Genomic DNA, 15,630 nt, shown 5'->3' on the forward strand with positions numbered 1-15,630 from the left:
CCTTTATCCAGGGCACGGCCAGCCTGCCTCTCCAGGGAGATACCTGGGGCCAAACAAGTATAGGAAATGCTTCCAGGAGCCAGGTGCTTGGGAAAAGACTGCCTCTGTGTTTGAAGAGTTATTCATTCATTCATTTGTTCGTTTACTAAGTATTTCTGAACCACCTAGTACATGCCAGGCTCTGGGGATGGAGCTCACAGTCTAGTGAGGGGACAAACAAGTGCCTGCCATCTTGGGGCAGCGTGGGGGAACCATGACTGGGGAGACCTCTGGCTTGGGGGATACCGGGCAGGGTCCTCTCTGCCCTGCTGCTGAGGTGAGTGGCTGTGCCTGGCACACATGCCTCTGACCCCTCTCCTTCATCCCTGCAGCTGAAGGCACCCGGTGCACCGACCCACCCACAGGCAAACCCGCAATGGCGGCCAAGCGCAAAGGCGGCCTGAAGCTCAATGCCATCTGCGCCAAGCTGAGCCGCCAGGTGGTGGTGGAGAAGGGAGCGGAGGCTGGCTCTCAAGCCGAGGGCAGCCCACTGAGGCCCCGGGACAAAGAGCGCAGTGGCCCCGAGCCGGGGGTGGCCCGGGCCCCCCGCAGTGAGGAAGACAAGAGGCGGGCGGTGATTGAGAAGTGGGTCAACGGGGAGTACAGTGAGGAGCCGGCACCCACGCCCGTGTTGGGGCGGATTGCCCGAGAGGGTCTGGAGCTGCCGCCCGAGGGTGTCTACATGGTGCAGCCACAGGGCTGCAGCGACGAGGAAGACCACGGCGAAGAGCCCTCCAAGGAAGGCGGCGGCATGGAGGAGAAGGACTCGGACGGGGCAGCCTCCAAGGATGACAGTGGCCCCAGTGCCAAGCAGGCTTCAGGTGGGTGTCTGAAGCCCCAGATGGAACACAACCCCGTGAGGAGGGAAGCCCAGCAAGGAAGGAGTGGTGTGTATCCACAGAGCATGCCCACTTCCCTCACTCTCGCTGCAAATAGTGACCCCTCATTCAGACCTAGTGAGGACTGAGGATGGGTGGGCTGGGGCCAAGGTCACGACTGGAATGGGAGAGATGACTTGGGCAAGGATAGGAGAAGGGCCTGAGAAGGCAGTTTCCCAAATGTGTGAGCAGGGTTGAGATGGGCTGCTGAACACACAGAGGGTCTTCAGGAAGCAGTGGATAGATGGATGGATGGGTAGGCAGGCAGATGGATGGATGGATGGATGGATGGATGGACGGACGGTGTACGGGTAGATTACTATCCACGCCCACCTGCACAGGAGGAGCCGTGGGTGATGCAGTCCCTGGACGGGTGGTAGTCAGCATCATGAACCGCACGAGCTTGCTGTCAGCAAAGGTGTTTTCTCCAAGAAGCTCTAGGATGAGACTGTTCTCCCACCCTCCTCTTGCCTTCTCCCCAAAGCCTTCTCCCCCCATCTTACCAGCCCACCTTCTCCTTGGCAGGGATCCTGGCTCTCCTAGGCAGGATTGCTCAGAGACGAGGCACAGAGCCACAGGGATGGCCCAGCTGGCGTATCTCGTTACACCCACTTGCCCTGGACGCAGTCCCCTGGCTGACCTCTTTCCCACGAGATGGCTAAGGCCAGGCTTTTCTGGTGTCTGCTTGTCCTTAGACCCAGAGCAGCCCTGAGCTCCTTCTGCTCCAGGGAGGGAGGGCCTAGGGTTCCATGTGGGAAGGGGTACTGCTAGGGCTGGAACTCTGGGTCTGGGGTCTTTTCTCAGTTTCCCAGCCTCCTTCTCAGCCTGTGCCTGGTGTCCTGAGCCTCCCCTGCCCGCTTCCCCGTCCCCTCTCCCTGCAGCGAGGGGCGCATCTCCTCCCTGCGCGGGGAGCCCTGCGCAGCCACATAATTATGCATATAAGATATAAACAGAGCTGTTTAATTATCCTTCGCCACATCAGTGACAGAGTAATTAACAAACATTGCAAGATCAATGAGGAAAAGTGTGACCTTCAGTTTCCTCTGATAGGAAAAGCCCTTGCCGTTCCCAGACACAAGGTGATTGCGCTGGGCCTGAGGAGAGGGGAGGGACAGGGACAGAGGCTGCTGTCCCTTCAGCGCCCTAGCCCCTCCCCGGGGAGCAGAGAGCTGGGGAAGCAGGGCTGGAACTGCCAGTGGCCTCATGGCCCCAGGCCTCACCCCTCTGGTTTGAGGCCCTATGGGACTGCAGTGTGACACCCAGGTTGGCCTGCTCGGCCCTGGGCACTAGAGATAGTCAGCCGAAGCCCTAGCCACCCAGCCTGGGCTTGGGAATGCAGGCCCCTGGGCTCCCCCCGGGACCCCTGCCCGGCCCCCTCCCTGCTCTAAGCTGCCTGCCCTTCAAAGCCTTCTGTTTCTCTGCCATATATAGCGAGGGCTCAGCTGCCTCCAGCTATTTTTAGCCCCTCTCCCTGGTCCCTGAGCCACTGAATCTAGCAGCCAGAGCCCACTCCTCCCAAGCTGGGTCCCCAACCCCTAGTAGCTTGAGGTCAGGACAGCTGCCCACCGGCCACCTCACCCAGGGGAACGGCTGTCTGTCGGTTGCTTTAATCGCTTTACCCACCGTGGGTGCCAGGTGCTGCTCGCCACTGTCCTCTCCTCACCTGGTGGGGTCCTGGTCCTCACAGGACTGCCGTCCTCCCTCCTCCCTCTCCTCGCAGGAGCTCGGAGACTTTTTTACATCCTGCTAGGTTTTCTCAGCCCCAGGCAGAATGGGGTCATCTTGCCCCGCCATCCTGAGGCTCATCTTGGGGAGCTGGGTATGGACTTTGGGGAGGTTTATGTACACATGTGTGTGCCTGTGGAGCTGGGAAGGTCACTAGGGATGTGAGGTTGAGTGTGTGTGCATGTGCGTGTGTCCCTGTAGGGAGGTTGCCCCAGGGATCTCTGTGTGTCCTGCCGTGGACAGTGGAGCAAGAGATGGGCCACACTCATAGCTGCTGCCTCTCCGGCCCTCACTCCCCTCGGGGTGGCCTACCCTTGTGCATGAACATGAATGACCAGAGGATGGCCAGGGAGGTTTGAAGCACCCTCCACATTGTTAGTCTTGGCTGGAGTAGGGGACCCTGAGGGAGTCTGAGCGAACACATCAGCAGGGTCCCTGTCCCCTCGACCCTGTTGTCTGGGACCTTCAGCAACCTGGGGGGCTGGGAGAGGGCCAAGAGGACAGGTCCTGAGAAGACTTGGGGTAAGCTCCTCGTCCTCCCAGGGATAAGTGACCTGTGTGTCCATTTGTAGGGGGCAAGGAGGACCCTCCATCAGGCTCAGCCAGGCCTACCCCGACCCATCCTCAGTGGCTCCTCTGGCCCCTGGGATCCCTCCTGACTGCCCAGCCATTGGCCCTCAGCCCTGCCTATCCCCAGCACCCATTCTCACCCTGACCCTCGGAGGCAGGTTAGGATCTGGCCTTACTTCCAGTAAAATGACTTCTCTTTCATATTAGGCCAAGGCGAGAGAGCGGAGACATTTATGAAACTTTGTTTAATGTACTGAAAAGCCATCGGCCAGAACATTTAGGAAATTGATTTTCCTGGCATTGATGAACTCGTTTTATTTTACCCCAGTATTAATTACTTTTTTTTTAAACAAATTAATTTAAGAGTCGTAAAACCTAACAAGTGAGCCAAATGTCCATAGATCATGTCCCGCTCCGCCCCTCCCCAGGCGGCTCCCTCCCTCTTTGTGGGGGTGGGGGTTCCTGTCCCTTGGCTACCCTGCTCCCTCCCCTGACTGCCCCTCTCCTCCCTGCTGTAGGAGAGGCCTCCTCGCTGCGGGACTATGCGGCCTCCACCGTGACTGAGTTCCTTGGCATGTTTGGCTACGATGACCAGAACACGAGGGACGAGCTGGCCAGGAAGATCAGCTTCGAGAAGCTGCACGCTGGCTCCACCCCAGAGGCGACCACCTCCTCCGCGCTGCCCGCCTCTGAGGACGCCCTCAGCAAACGGGCGAGGTTCTCCAAGTATGAAGAGTACATCCGCAAGCTCAAGGCCGGCGAGCAGCTGTCCTGGCCGGCCCACGGCGCCACGGCCGAGGCGCGGGCGGGCAAGGAGGCCGTGGGGCCCCTGCCGGGCCTGCGGCTGCCCAGCAGCACGGCGCACCTGGAGACCAAGGCCACCATCCTGCCTCTGCCCTCTCACAGCAGTGTCCCCATGCAGGGCCTGGTGGCCCGTGCCTCCAAGTATGACTTCTTCATCCAGAAACTGAAGACAGGTGAGCACTTGCGACCCCAGAACGGGAGCGCCTACAAGAAGCCATCCAAGTACGACCTGGAGAACGTCAAGTACCTGCACCTCTTCAAGCCCGGGGAGGGCAGCCCCGACATGGGCGGGGCCATTGCCTTCAAGACGGGCAAGGTGGGGCGCCCCTCCAAGTATGACGTCCGGGCCATCCCGAAGCCGGGCCCCACCAAGGTTCCGCCCACCCCCAGCCTGGCTCCTGCACCCCTCGCCAGCGTGCCCACTGCTCCCAGCGCCCCCAGCTCGGGCCCTGAGCCACCTGCCTCCCTGCCTTTCAACACTCCCGAGTACCTGAAGTCGACCTTCTCCAAAACAGACTCCATCACCACGGGGACCGTCTCCACTGTCAAGTAAGGCACGCCCCACCCACACTGCCAGCCCTGAGCCTGGGACTGGAGTGGCCCAGAGGCCCACTTCCTGCCTCTGAAGCTCTTGTTTATGGACACACACACTCACACCTTGTGCACATCCACTGTGCACTCAGATTCTCACACAGGTGCTTCCATACGTACGCGCGCACCCACTCACACACACACACACTCCTCTGTCTACATAATCGCTCAGACTCAGTTGGTGGACTCATGCACTACACATCATGCTGTGCACACATGCTCACGCTGGGTACAGGCAGACCTTGTTTTATTGTGCTTCACTTTATTGCACTTTGCAGATATTGCAGGTTTTGTTGTTGTTGGTTTTACAAATTAAAGGTTTGTAGCAACCTCTGCGTTGTAAAATGACGTTTAGCATTTTTTTTAGCATAAAGCATTTTTTTATGGAGGTCCTGGGGATTGAACCCAGGACGTCACGCATCCTAAGCACATGCTCTACCATTGAGCTACGTCCCTACCCCTTAAGTATTTTTTAATTAAGGTGTGTGTATTGCTTTTTACACATGGTGCTATTGCACACTTGATAGACTACAGTATAGCATAAACATAACTTTTCTATGCTTTGGGAAAACAAAAAATGCACATGACTCACTTTATTGCAATACTCACTTTATTGCGATGATCTGGAGCCAAACCTGCAACATCGCTGAGGTCTGCCTGTACTTCTGTACATGTGCTCATCTGTTAACACATGCACTGCATAGTCCTGGTACCCCCATCTGCCCATGACTTCCTCTGCCTGCCACCCCAAGGGCCAGTTGCAGGTTTGTGGTTGGCTGGCTGGGAAAGCCCTACTCTGGGTTGGGGGTTCTGCGGTCCAAGCTGGTGGCCATGGCTCCCAGGTTCAGAGCCTGGGCCATGGGAAGGCAGCAAGAGAAGGTAGGAGGCTGGGGTGGGGTGGGCACACCCAGCGTGAAGCCCTGGGCAGTGGTAAAATGATTGTGGGGCTAAGCAAGACCCTTCCCCCTGGAGGCAGGGCCAGAGACCGGGAGCAGATCTAGGGAGCTGCCCTCTGCATGGGGGGAGCTTTTCCAACCACTCAGCCGTACTTGCTTGGTGCTGCTCTTGCCTTCTCCCCTGGGGTCCCCTGGTACCCACTCTGTGCAGCCTCCTGACTCCCTGTGTACAAGGGGGCATCAGGCCCCAGCTTCCCAGGCTTCCTACCTTGTTGGACTCTAGGCCAGGCCCATGCCCACAGCCCTGCCCTGGCCGAAGGTGGGCTAACTGAACCTGGGCCTGTCTTCTGCGAGAAGACTTTTCCAGTCCCACCCTGAGTGCCCGGAACACTACAGAGTGAGGGAGAGAAGGGTCAGGGCCTCCGGGCAGGGAGCTGCCCCCAGACACTCCTGGGGCATGAGGCCACCGTCTGCTAACCAGCTGTGCCCTGTGTGTCTCTCACCAGGAATGGATTGCCCACAGATAAACCAGCTGTCACCGAAGACGTAAACATTTACCAGAAATATATTGCCAGGTAGGCTTCTGGGGAGGAGACTGCCATGAAGAGAAGGTGGGGTGAGGGCAGAAATGCCTGGGGACTGTGGGGCCATATGTCCATCTGACTGCTAGTCCAAGGTGCCTGCTGCCTCCCCAGCCCCACACACTCCTGCTCTCAGACTCCCCCGAGGGACTACCCTCTGCCCCGCCTCAGAGCCCCCGCCCCCTTAACGTGGTCCAGGCCATATGCCCATAAGCAGCTTATGCCCCAGGCGGAGCTGGGGTACCCGAAAGGGCCCGATGGATGGGTGGGGTGCAGGCCAGTGCGGAACAGTCAGGGATGAGGAGGGGTGAGGGCAGCTGCCCTCGCTGGTGTGGCCTCAGTGTGCTCCCCTGGGGCCAGGCCTTCATCCTCACCCCCTGGCTCTAGACCTGCCCCTTTACATCCTTAAGGAAGTGGGATTGGCAGGGGAAGAACCTTCCCCTCATCAGACTCGCCCAGATCACACCCCTGGCGACCGGCACCTGGAGGGGCAGCACGTGGCAGGGGCTGTGCCCTGAGAGCCGTCTTTCTGCTGACCTTCCACCTTCTCCCCGTCCCGCTCTGCATCTCCCGTCCCCGTCCCTCCCTGTCTTTCCAGCTCTGCTCTGCTCTGTTATTATTATTATCATTATTATTAGTGCTTCAGCAGATGGCCCTTTTGGCAACTTCAGCTTAAATATTTATTTGCCAGTGGTTCTCCCCCTTACGAGGGGGTTTCTGTCTCCTCTCTCCCTCAGTCTCACACCATCCTTGGTGGGGCAGGCAGGCGGAGCCCACCACCTTGTCCACAGTTGTCAAGGTGTGCTCTCCCCGGGTGGCCATCATCCAGGCTGTCAGAACCACACCCCGGCGGCTTCAGGGCCTGGAGGAGGCACGGGTTTTCTGGGAGGTGGGCTGTGGCCAGGCAGCATGGGGCTCCCGGCCACGGAGTTGACGGAGAGCGTGCTCCTTGCCATGAGAAGCCAAACAGATGCTGTGCTTTAAAAATTCATAACTCTGGACTGTTTCAAGTGTCAGGAAAGCCCAGGACAGAGAGAGCCCTTTAATACTTCTCAGCACCAGAGCCCTGGGCTGGCCCACCTGGGGTCCCTAGCGCCAGCGCTGGGTGGGGAGGGGGTGGGCAGCACCTGCAGAAACGGCAGGTGGGCCACCTGGGGGCTCCTGCCTTCACCTTCTCACCCCGTCCCAGTCCAGGTCCCTTCCTCTGTCTCTGTTCTGACTTCTGACTTGGCCCGGCTTCCTCCTCCCCACCTTGTGCCAAGCCCACCTGGCACTCACGCCCAGGGCAGATAAGGATGGCCTGCCACTCGGTGGGTCTAGGATTCCCAGCAGGCCCAGTCACTCGCCCAGCATTCTCAGCCTCTACTGCTTCACCTCAGGGGATCACCTCTGCCCCTGCACGTCTCCACAAGGGGCCCAAGCAGCAGCACTTCTCTAGAGCACGGGCACAGACTCTCCTCGGCCACTTCGGCTGAGGACCCTGCAGCTGGCCTCCAGAGAGGCCTGAGTCCGCCCCCTCTTCTCTGTAGATTCTCAGGCAGTCAGCACTGTGGACACATCCACTGCGCCTACCAGTACCGCGAGCACTACCACTGCCTCGACCCCGAGTGCAACTACCAGGTATGTCCGCAGGCACCAGCCCTGCGCCTGTGCCGGCGTCACGGCCAAGGGGCCTTTTCAAAGTAGGACGGGGTTGCTCCATCCTGCTCGGGCCACTTGAACCTAACTCGGGCAGGCAAAGAGCCCAGAAAAACTACCAGCCTGTCCGTGTTCCCAGATTGCTGCCCACAGGCATCTAGTAGGATCTGGAGCCACCTGCGTCCCAGCGAGAACAGTTCGAGCTCCCATTCACTGAGTCCACCGTGCACCAAGGACTGTGCCAGACAGCCTGGGCACCTTACCTAACTGATTCTTCCCAGTGGCCTTGAGAGGCTGGTATTACGGTGCCGTCTTATAGATGATTATGTTGAGGTTCAGATAGATTGTCCCTTATGTTCAAAGCCACTCTCTGGTAAGTGCAGAGCTAGTGAACGAGAGGGGAGTGGAGGCCATCTGCACCGCGCTGCTCCCTCTGTCTCGCCAGGGAACCCAGCCTGGCAGAGCCCGTAGGTGGCACTAGACATAATGACTTGTCGCCTTTCAGAGCCCCTACCTTCAAGGCCTGGCCCAATTCATCCTTTCTGCTTCTGAGCATAACTATTGGGAAGCTGTAGGTCAGGGAAGAGTCCGTGTTTCTGGAACCTTTGGACTTACTCCCTCCGCATCCAGTTTGCTGGCCTTGGGGCCGTCTAGGCTACCTCGACCCCAAAGAGGGTTATTGATAAGGAGGCCTGAGGGCCGTGGGGCCAGGCCCAGCCTCCTGCCCACCCGGCCCTCTCCCGGCAGAGGTTCACGAGCAAGCAGGACGTGATCCGGCACTACAACATGCACAAGAAGCGGGACAACTCCCTGCAGCACGGCTTCATGCGCTTCAGCCCGCTGGACGACTGCAGCGTCTACTACCACGGCTGCCACCTCAACGGGAAGAGCACCCACTACCACTGCATGCAGGTGCCCCGCCCACCTCGGCCCGCCCCACCCCCGCCCAGAGGGCAGGGCCCTTCCCCCGCCCCACCCCGCCTCCCTTCCCAGGGCTGGGCAGCCAGAGGAGGGCGTCCTGGGGGCTCAGGCTTGGGCAGTGTCTGGTGGGCCAGGGTGGGGCCTTCCCCATGGCCATACTTGGTGCGGGTGAAATTCAGCGAGCTGTTTATACAGACCGACATTTTTTAGGCTTTAACACCAAGAGCAGTATTGCAAATGATTCCTGAGGAGGTTTTTGTTTAATTCTTTGTTTTAATGCCACGCAGAGTCTGGGCTTTTTCAAGGTGTCAGGTCCAGGGGGAGCAACTTTGGGTTGCAAATAGCAGCGGGAGCGCCTCCCCCGGTATTTGTCAGGGGGTTGTTATGGCCTCTGTGAAACAACCTGGCCCAGGAGCAGAGGGGGGCTCGCTCCCTGGGCGCTGAGATGGTGCAGACGCTGGCACGGCCCAGCCCTCAAGAGTGCTCAGATTCCACTGGTTTTTACTCAATATGGCAACACTGCCTGCCTTGGCCCAGCTCGGGTGGGGTAGGGAGGGCCCTGTGCCAGGAACCGTCCGCCAGTCAAGTCCCTGGGCTAAAGGTGACTGCCAGGCCCCAGGGTCCAGCCCTGCTCACCCTCGGGGGGTTTAGAGGTAGAGCCACAGACTGGGAACTCCAGAGTCACCTCCTACAGGACGAGGCTCCCAGTCCCATGTTGGGGAGACACCCAGGAATCTCTGAAGACAGCTCGACACCCAGCACGGGCCAGCCCTAGGGGCCTGCGGGGTCATTAGAGATTTTCTTCTGCGGTTCCTACATTATCTTTCTCAGTCCCACCAGTTGGATGTTTATAGGTACCAAAGCTCCCCTGAGCAGGGTCAGTGGCCCACGACCCTGTGGCCCCAGCTGCACCCAGCAGAACAGCCGCTCTGGCCTCAGCTCCCCTGACTGCCATTCTGGTCCCGGCAGGTGGGCTGTAACAAGGTGTACACGAGCACATCGGACGTGATGACCCACGAGAACTTCCATAAGAAGAACACCCAGCTCATCAACGATGGCTTCCAGCGCTTCCGGGCCACTGAGGACTGTGGCACGGCCGACTGCCAGTTCTACGGGCAGAAGACCACGCACTTCCACTGCAGGTGAGCGGGAGGCAGCAGGGAGGTTCTTGTCTTGGGGAGGGATGGAAAGCAGGGAACCAGGTCAGAGGGTGGCTCAAGGGCCCTGCCTCCTCAGGGAAGCAAGAATAGGAGTGGAGGGCTGCTCAGTGGCCCCACCTTAGTGTCCAGCCTGGTCTTCCACCCGGAGGCCCATCCCTCCCAGGGCCGCAGTGGGAGCAGGGCAAGGCCTTCTCCTGGCCCCACAAGGCCCCATTACAGGCTTCCGTTGTCCCGTCCAGGCGCCCCGGCTGCACATTCACCTTCAAGAACAAGTGTGACATTGAGAAGCACAAGAGCTACCACATCAAGGATGACGCCTACGCCAAGGATGGCTTCAAGAAGTTCTACAAGTACGAGGAGTGCAAGTACGAGGGCTGCGTGTACAGCAAGGCCACCAACCACTTCCACTGCATCCGCGCCGGCTGCGGCTTCACCTTCACCTCCACCAGCCAGATGACCTCACACAAGCGCAAGCACGAGCGCCGGCACATCCGCTCCTCGGGCTCGGGCGTGCTGGGGCTGCCGGCCTCGCTGCTGGGCGCGAAGGACACGGAGCACGAGGAGTCCAGCAACGACGACCTGGTCGACTTCTCTGCCTTGAGCAGCAAGAACTCCAGCCTGAGCGCCTCCCCCACCAGCCAGCAGTCCTCTGCTTCCCTGGCCGCTGCCACTGCCGCCTCCGAGGCTGTGCCCAGCGCCACGAAGCCTCCCAACGGCAAGATCTCGGGGCTGCTGGCCCAGGGCCTGCCTGGGTCCATCCCCCTGGCGCTGGCCCTCTCCAACTCGGGCCTGCCCACCGCTGCGCCCTACTTCCCCATCCTCCCGGGCCGGGGCAGTGCCTCTCTGCCTGTGGGTGCCCCCGGCCTCATGGGTACCATGTCATCTGGGACAGCAGCCTCGGTCACCCCTGACACGCCCACTCTGGCTGCCTCAGGAACTGGTGACTCGGCCCCGGCAGCAGCTGCCTCTGTCCCGGTGCCCCCAGCCTCCATCATGGAGAGGATCTCTGCGAGCAAGGGCCTCATCTCGCCCATGATGGCCAGGCTGGCAGCCGCTGCCCTCAAGCCCTCTGCCACCTTTGACCCAGGTGAGCAGCCTGGGCACTGCCCAGGAATCAAGTACCTCTCGGACCCCAGGAGCTCCCTGGTCTCAGTGCAGAGCAGAGCAGGGCAGGGGATGTTTGGCAGAGGTGTCTTTCTACTCCTTGCCCCTCTCTTTGCCTGGTCTCTGCCTCCATCCTGTTTATTTCCTATTTAGGGGCCCTCTTTCTGGCCTGCCCACCCCAGGCAGCTCTTGCTTCTCTTTGTTCGTCTGTGAAATGGGGACAATAATCCCTGCCCCATGGGGCACCTGTGCATTCCAGGGCACCTGCTAGCTCCGCTGCCCCCGTCTTCCCCCTGCCATGTCACAAGTCCAGCCCCTGGTGGGAACAGTCCCAGAGCTTCCCTGGGACCTCCTCCACGTGGCTGGGAGGGGACGTGAGTCCAGCCCAGTGGCAAGGTGGCCACACTACAAGGGTGCTCAGGGGAATCATGCCGGGATTCACCCTCAAGGCCAAGGGCGCCCTTCCCAGGCTCTCCCTCGTAATCTCCTGTCCAGTAACACTTTCTGTTCTAGTGGAAATGTGCTGCTTTACACTGTCCGATGTGGTAGCCACTGGTCACATGGCTATTGAGTGCTTGAAATTGGCTAATGTGACCCAGGAACTGGATTTCAATTGGCATTTCTTTAACTTGAGCCACACCTGGCCAGTGGCTTGCCAGGTTGAAGTCACATCTCTGTCCTTCCTCTGGCTCGTCATGGGGAGCAGTTCTCCTTTCTCTCAAATTTTCTGCTCTTTAAAAAAGTTTTTACTTTTCTCTGGATTGTTTTTGGCTTTTATGTCTACCTCGCTCCTGTCTCTCTGCGTTCCCCCATCCGGATAATAAGCATTAGTTGAATCCTTAAGAAGAGTTCGATTCTCGTCTGGGATGTGGCTCACTTCATTCATTCATTCATTCATTCATCAACCACTAGTGCTTGCTAAGAGCAGCTTACTGGAGAGCCAGGCACTGGGCTGGTGCTGGAGACATGGCAGGGAAGATGACAGTCAAAGTCCTGCCTGTGGAGCTGATGGAACAGTGTCAGGGGTCCCCAAATACACCCCTTAGGAGGTGGCCAAGTTGAGACTTGACCTCAGCAGTCTGGCTCTTGAGCCCATGAGACTGTCTCAAGATCCGGCAAGACTGAGGGTTCCTGCAGCCCAGCCCAGGTCTCTGCCCAGGCTCTCCAGAGAGACCAGTGCTTGGCAGTAGGATCTGGGTCCTGGGGACCTTGGGCAGGTGACTTTGGGGAGCTCCTGGTGAGTTCTGAAAACTATCATGTTCCCAGTGGGACACCCCTGTCAGCTGGCAGCTTGGGATGACCCACCTTCCATTCCAAGTGTGGTAGAGACCAGCAGGGCTGCCCAGGGCCAGGTGCCTGCAGTCTGGGGCAGAGCCCTCTCCAGGGCTACCCTGGGCTCAGTGGCCAGACTGTCAAGTACTTTCTTTTCATTAGAAAAAGCTTTTTTCCCGAAAAGAAAGGTCAAGTGAAGGGGAGGGCACTATTTTCCTTTATTTTTTAATAAAATGCCACTTGCTGTCTGTGAAGCAGCTCTCTGTCAGCTGCAGTGCCTTGGGGCAAATTAATATTTCAGTCACTTGGGGATTGTGGGGGAAGGCTCGGTGGACCTGGTCCTGTCAGCAACTTCTTTTGCCCTGTTCTGCTTGGCCTCCTGAATCCTCTGCCCACCCGACTCCAGCCTTTCCCCGCTATGCCCACACCCCGCCGGCTCCCCCCACCCCACTCGGGTCCAGCCCAGCCTGGCCAGGGTGGGCCTCATATCCCTGCCCTGGACAGCTTGACGGGCGAGGTCACATAGTTTGAACCACTCTGATTGGCTGTCAGCTTCCATAGCCCTGACACAGCAGATGCCCCTCCTGGGCATGCTCAGTGGAAGGCAGGGCCGTCGCCCCGGCAACAGTGGGGACGGGACCTGCAGAGGGGGCGCAGCTCCCAGTCTAGATCTGCCACTTTCCCTCAGCATTAACAGAGTCTTTAATAGAAGCCTAAGCGGCAGCCCCGCAAATTGACTGTGACAGTCGGTGGAGAAAATGAAGGGCCCCCACCCCCGCGCCAGCCCCCTCCCCAGCCTCCCGCCCTTCTCCTCCAGGAGGCCCTGAGCCAGGACAACTTTGACATAATTTTGCAATAATTATCACTTGAAGAATTGCCACACAGGGGGAAGTGTCACAAGCGATCATGTCAGTGGGGAGAACCGCTGACCAGCAGCCCGGGCTCCCCAGGGGCCCCAGCCCACCCAGCTCGCTGCCCTCCCTTTGGGCGGTTCCGGTTTGTGCCCACATGTAGCCCTCGGTCCCTCTAACAAACACCATCTTCCCTCCCGTCCCCTGTAGGAAACGGGCAGCAGGCCACCCCTGCCAGGTTCCCCCCAGCCCAGGTGAAGCAGGAGCCTGGTGAGAGTGCCGGCGCCCCAGGTCCCCACGAGGCCTCCCAGGACCGCAGTTTAGACCTGACCCTGAAGGAGCCCAGGTGAGGCGAGGCTCAGACCTCCCAGCTCTGCGCCCCTGCAGGAGGCTCTGCAGACGGCACCCTCAGAGCCAGACTCCGCGGGGCCAGGGGCCAACCCCTACTGACAAGGGGTCAGCCTCCTGCCCGGGCAGATGCAGCAGGCGGGGCTGGAGCCACAGGGGCCGGTTGGGAGGGGTGAGTCTCTGGGCTCAGTCCCACGTATGTCTGAGCTAAAGCCCCTTGGTTTGTGTGTTCCAGTAATGAATCAAATGGCCACGCAGTCCCGGCAAATTCATCTCTTTTATCCTCGCTTATGAATAAGGTAAGAACCATCCATCACACGCCTCCCATTCCCCCGCCCGGAGAAATTAAAGCTGTGCTGGGGGGTGGGGGGGATGTGTTTGTTTTTTAATGTTTTGCCTCTAATAAGATGAGTTTGTACCATTTAAATTTTGAGGCCATTTTTCATCGGATATAATTTCAGAGCCACTGCTTACAAATTAATTTAATGAACTGGCTGAAGAAATATATTCCAGCCTCTGACACCCTTTTTTTCCCTTCAAACGGAGGGCTCCAAAAGCTTTTCCAGAGCCCTCTAACTTCTTTCGCTCTTAGTTATTAATTTTATTTATTTTATATATTTTTTGTTTGTTTAAAAAGGTGGTGGGGGGACTAAAGTGGGAGCAAAGCATCAATTCCCACTTTTCGGGTTGAGTAATGGTCTCGGACGCTTTCGCAGAGGTCGCTCCAGAATATTTATTTTAAATAATGCAGGGTCTTTGTAAATTATACATCATCTCAAATATATTTTCCCCCTTCACATGATAAATTTGACTACAGAAAGATTAATTTGGTTACTGTACACAAGTGACTGTTGAGGAGGGAGCTGGGCCTGGACCGGACCTCACCGGGTGGGGGTCTGGCTGGGCCCTTGACGGGGGTAGGAGCCTCCCGCTGGCCTCTGCCCCGAGCCCTGCCCTCCGCCTTCTCTCCCTCCCCTGCTTGCTCCCTTGCTCCCCTTTTCCGTTCTTGGGTCACTGCCCCCTGCACCCCCTTGTTCCTTCTTGTCAGAGCCCGACACCCAACACCCAGCGTGGGTCGAGCCTTGACGAGGGCTCCCCCGCCCAGTTCCCCTCCTCTCCCTGCAGCAGTGAGCCTGTCTGGATCTCACCCTGTGAGCCTCCCTCCCTCCCTCCCTCCCTGCTCCTCCTTTGTGTGCCTTCTCTTGTTCTCAAGGAATTCGTGGGGGTTCCCCCCATCCCTCCTCCTCCTGCACTTCTTTTGAAAACCTGGCAGGAAAATAACCAGGGAGCCGCAAAGTCTGGGGAAAGCTGGGCTGGAGTGTGTGCCCTGAGTCTCGGCCTCAGATTGAGTGATGGCTCCCTAGGAGCACAGGGTCTGTGTCAAGGAGACTGGGCAGCTCCACAGGGCCAGGGAGGCGCTGCAGGCTGCCCACGGCAGCATCCATTCAGAGAGGGCTCTTCTGTAGCCAAAGCCGCGTGGAGTCGGGCCTCCTCTCCTGGCTGCCAGCACCGTGATGCTCTGGTCAGTTGTGAGAGGTCTGAGCAGCCGAGAGCTGCTGCTGCTCCCAGGGCAGTCAGGTCAGTGTCCAGAGGTTCCTCAGCCTGAAGCATGGGCCTGTCCTCCTCACAGATGTCTCAGGGCAACCCCAACCTCGGCAGCCTGTTGCACATCAAGACAGAAGCGGAGGGGAGCCCCGCCGGGGAGTCCTCGCCCTTCCTGGGCAAGGCCGTGAAGGCCTTGGTTCAGGAGAAGCTATCAGAGCCCTGGAAGGTGTACCTTCGCAGGTGAGGGGCTTGCGGGGCGAGCAAGGGAGAGGGAAGAGCCATGCCCACCATCCCGGTGGCCAGTGTCCAGCCCCACCTCCCACCCAAGCCTCACCAGAGCCCCAGGGTCTCCTCTAAGCTGCCGGCTCCTCTGCCAGGTTTGGTACCAAGGACTTCTGCGACGCCCAGTGTGATTTCCTTCACAAGGCCCACTTCCACTGCGTGGTGGAGGAGTGCGGCGCGCTTTTCAGCACCCTGGACGGGGCCATCAAGCATGCCAAGTGAGTAGGGGTCCCCAGGGGCCCCTCTATCATAGCCCCATTCGTCCTAGCCCGGCTCTGGGCTGGGTGGGGCTGGGGGGCTGCACAGACCTCTAACCGCCTTCCAAGCAGGACCCATGTGCAGTTCTGACCAGACCTCAGGAGCTGCGCTGGCTTCTCAGAAGATGCTGCCTGGAAAAAGACAGGCTCCCCCATCCTTCCACCGGC

At 58.9% G+C, this 15,630-nt stretch overlaps 1 protein-coding gene across 5 annotated transcripts in view; it reads left to right on the top strand.

Moving 5' to 3' along the window:
* Positions 1-15,630, top strand: part of CASZ1 (castor zinc finger 1) — a 153,740-nt gene that overhangs the window by 125,913 nt on the left and 12,197 nt on the right. For all 5 annotated transcript variants that reach the window (XM_072975410.1, XM_072975409.1, XM_072975412.1 and 2 more), the window contains 11 exons: positions 372-860; positions 3,731-4,565; positions 6,010-6,078; positions 7,614-7,704; positions 8,470-8,634; positions 9,613-9,785; positions 10,043-10,890; positions 13,241-13,376; positions 13,614-13,677; positions 15,009-15,163; positions 15,301-15,423. In XM_072975410.1, the coding sequence (XP_072831511.1) occupies positions 372-860; positions 3,731-4,565; positions 6,010-6,078; positions 7,614-7,704; positions 8,470-8,634; positions 9,613-9,785; positions 10,043-10,890; positions 13,241-13,376; positions 13,614-13,677; positions 15,009-15,163; positions 15,301-15,423 (3,148 nt within the window). The remainder of the gene's footprint in view (positions 1-371; positions 861-3,730; positions 4,566-6,009; positions 6,079-7,613; positions 7,705-8,469; positions 8,635-9,612; positions 9,786-10,042; positions 10,891-13,240; positions 13,377-13,613; positions 13,678-15,008; positions 15,164-15,300; positions 15,424-15,630) is intronic.

Source organism: Vicugna pacos, chromosome 13, assembly GCF_048564905.1.
Source record: "Vicugna pacos chromosome 13, VicPac4, whole genome shotgun sequence".
NCBI classification, from domain to species: Eukaryota; Metazoa; Chordata; class Mammalia; order Artiodactyla; family Camelidae; genus Vicugna; species Vicugna pacos.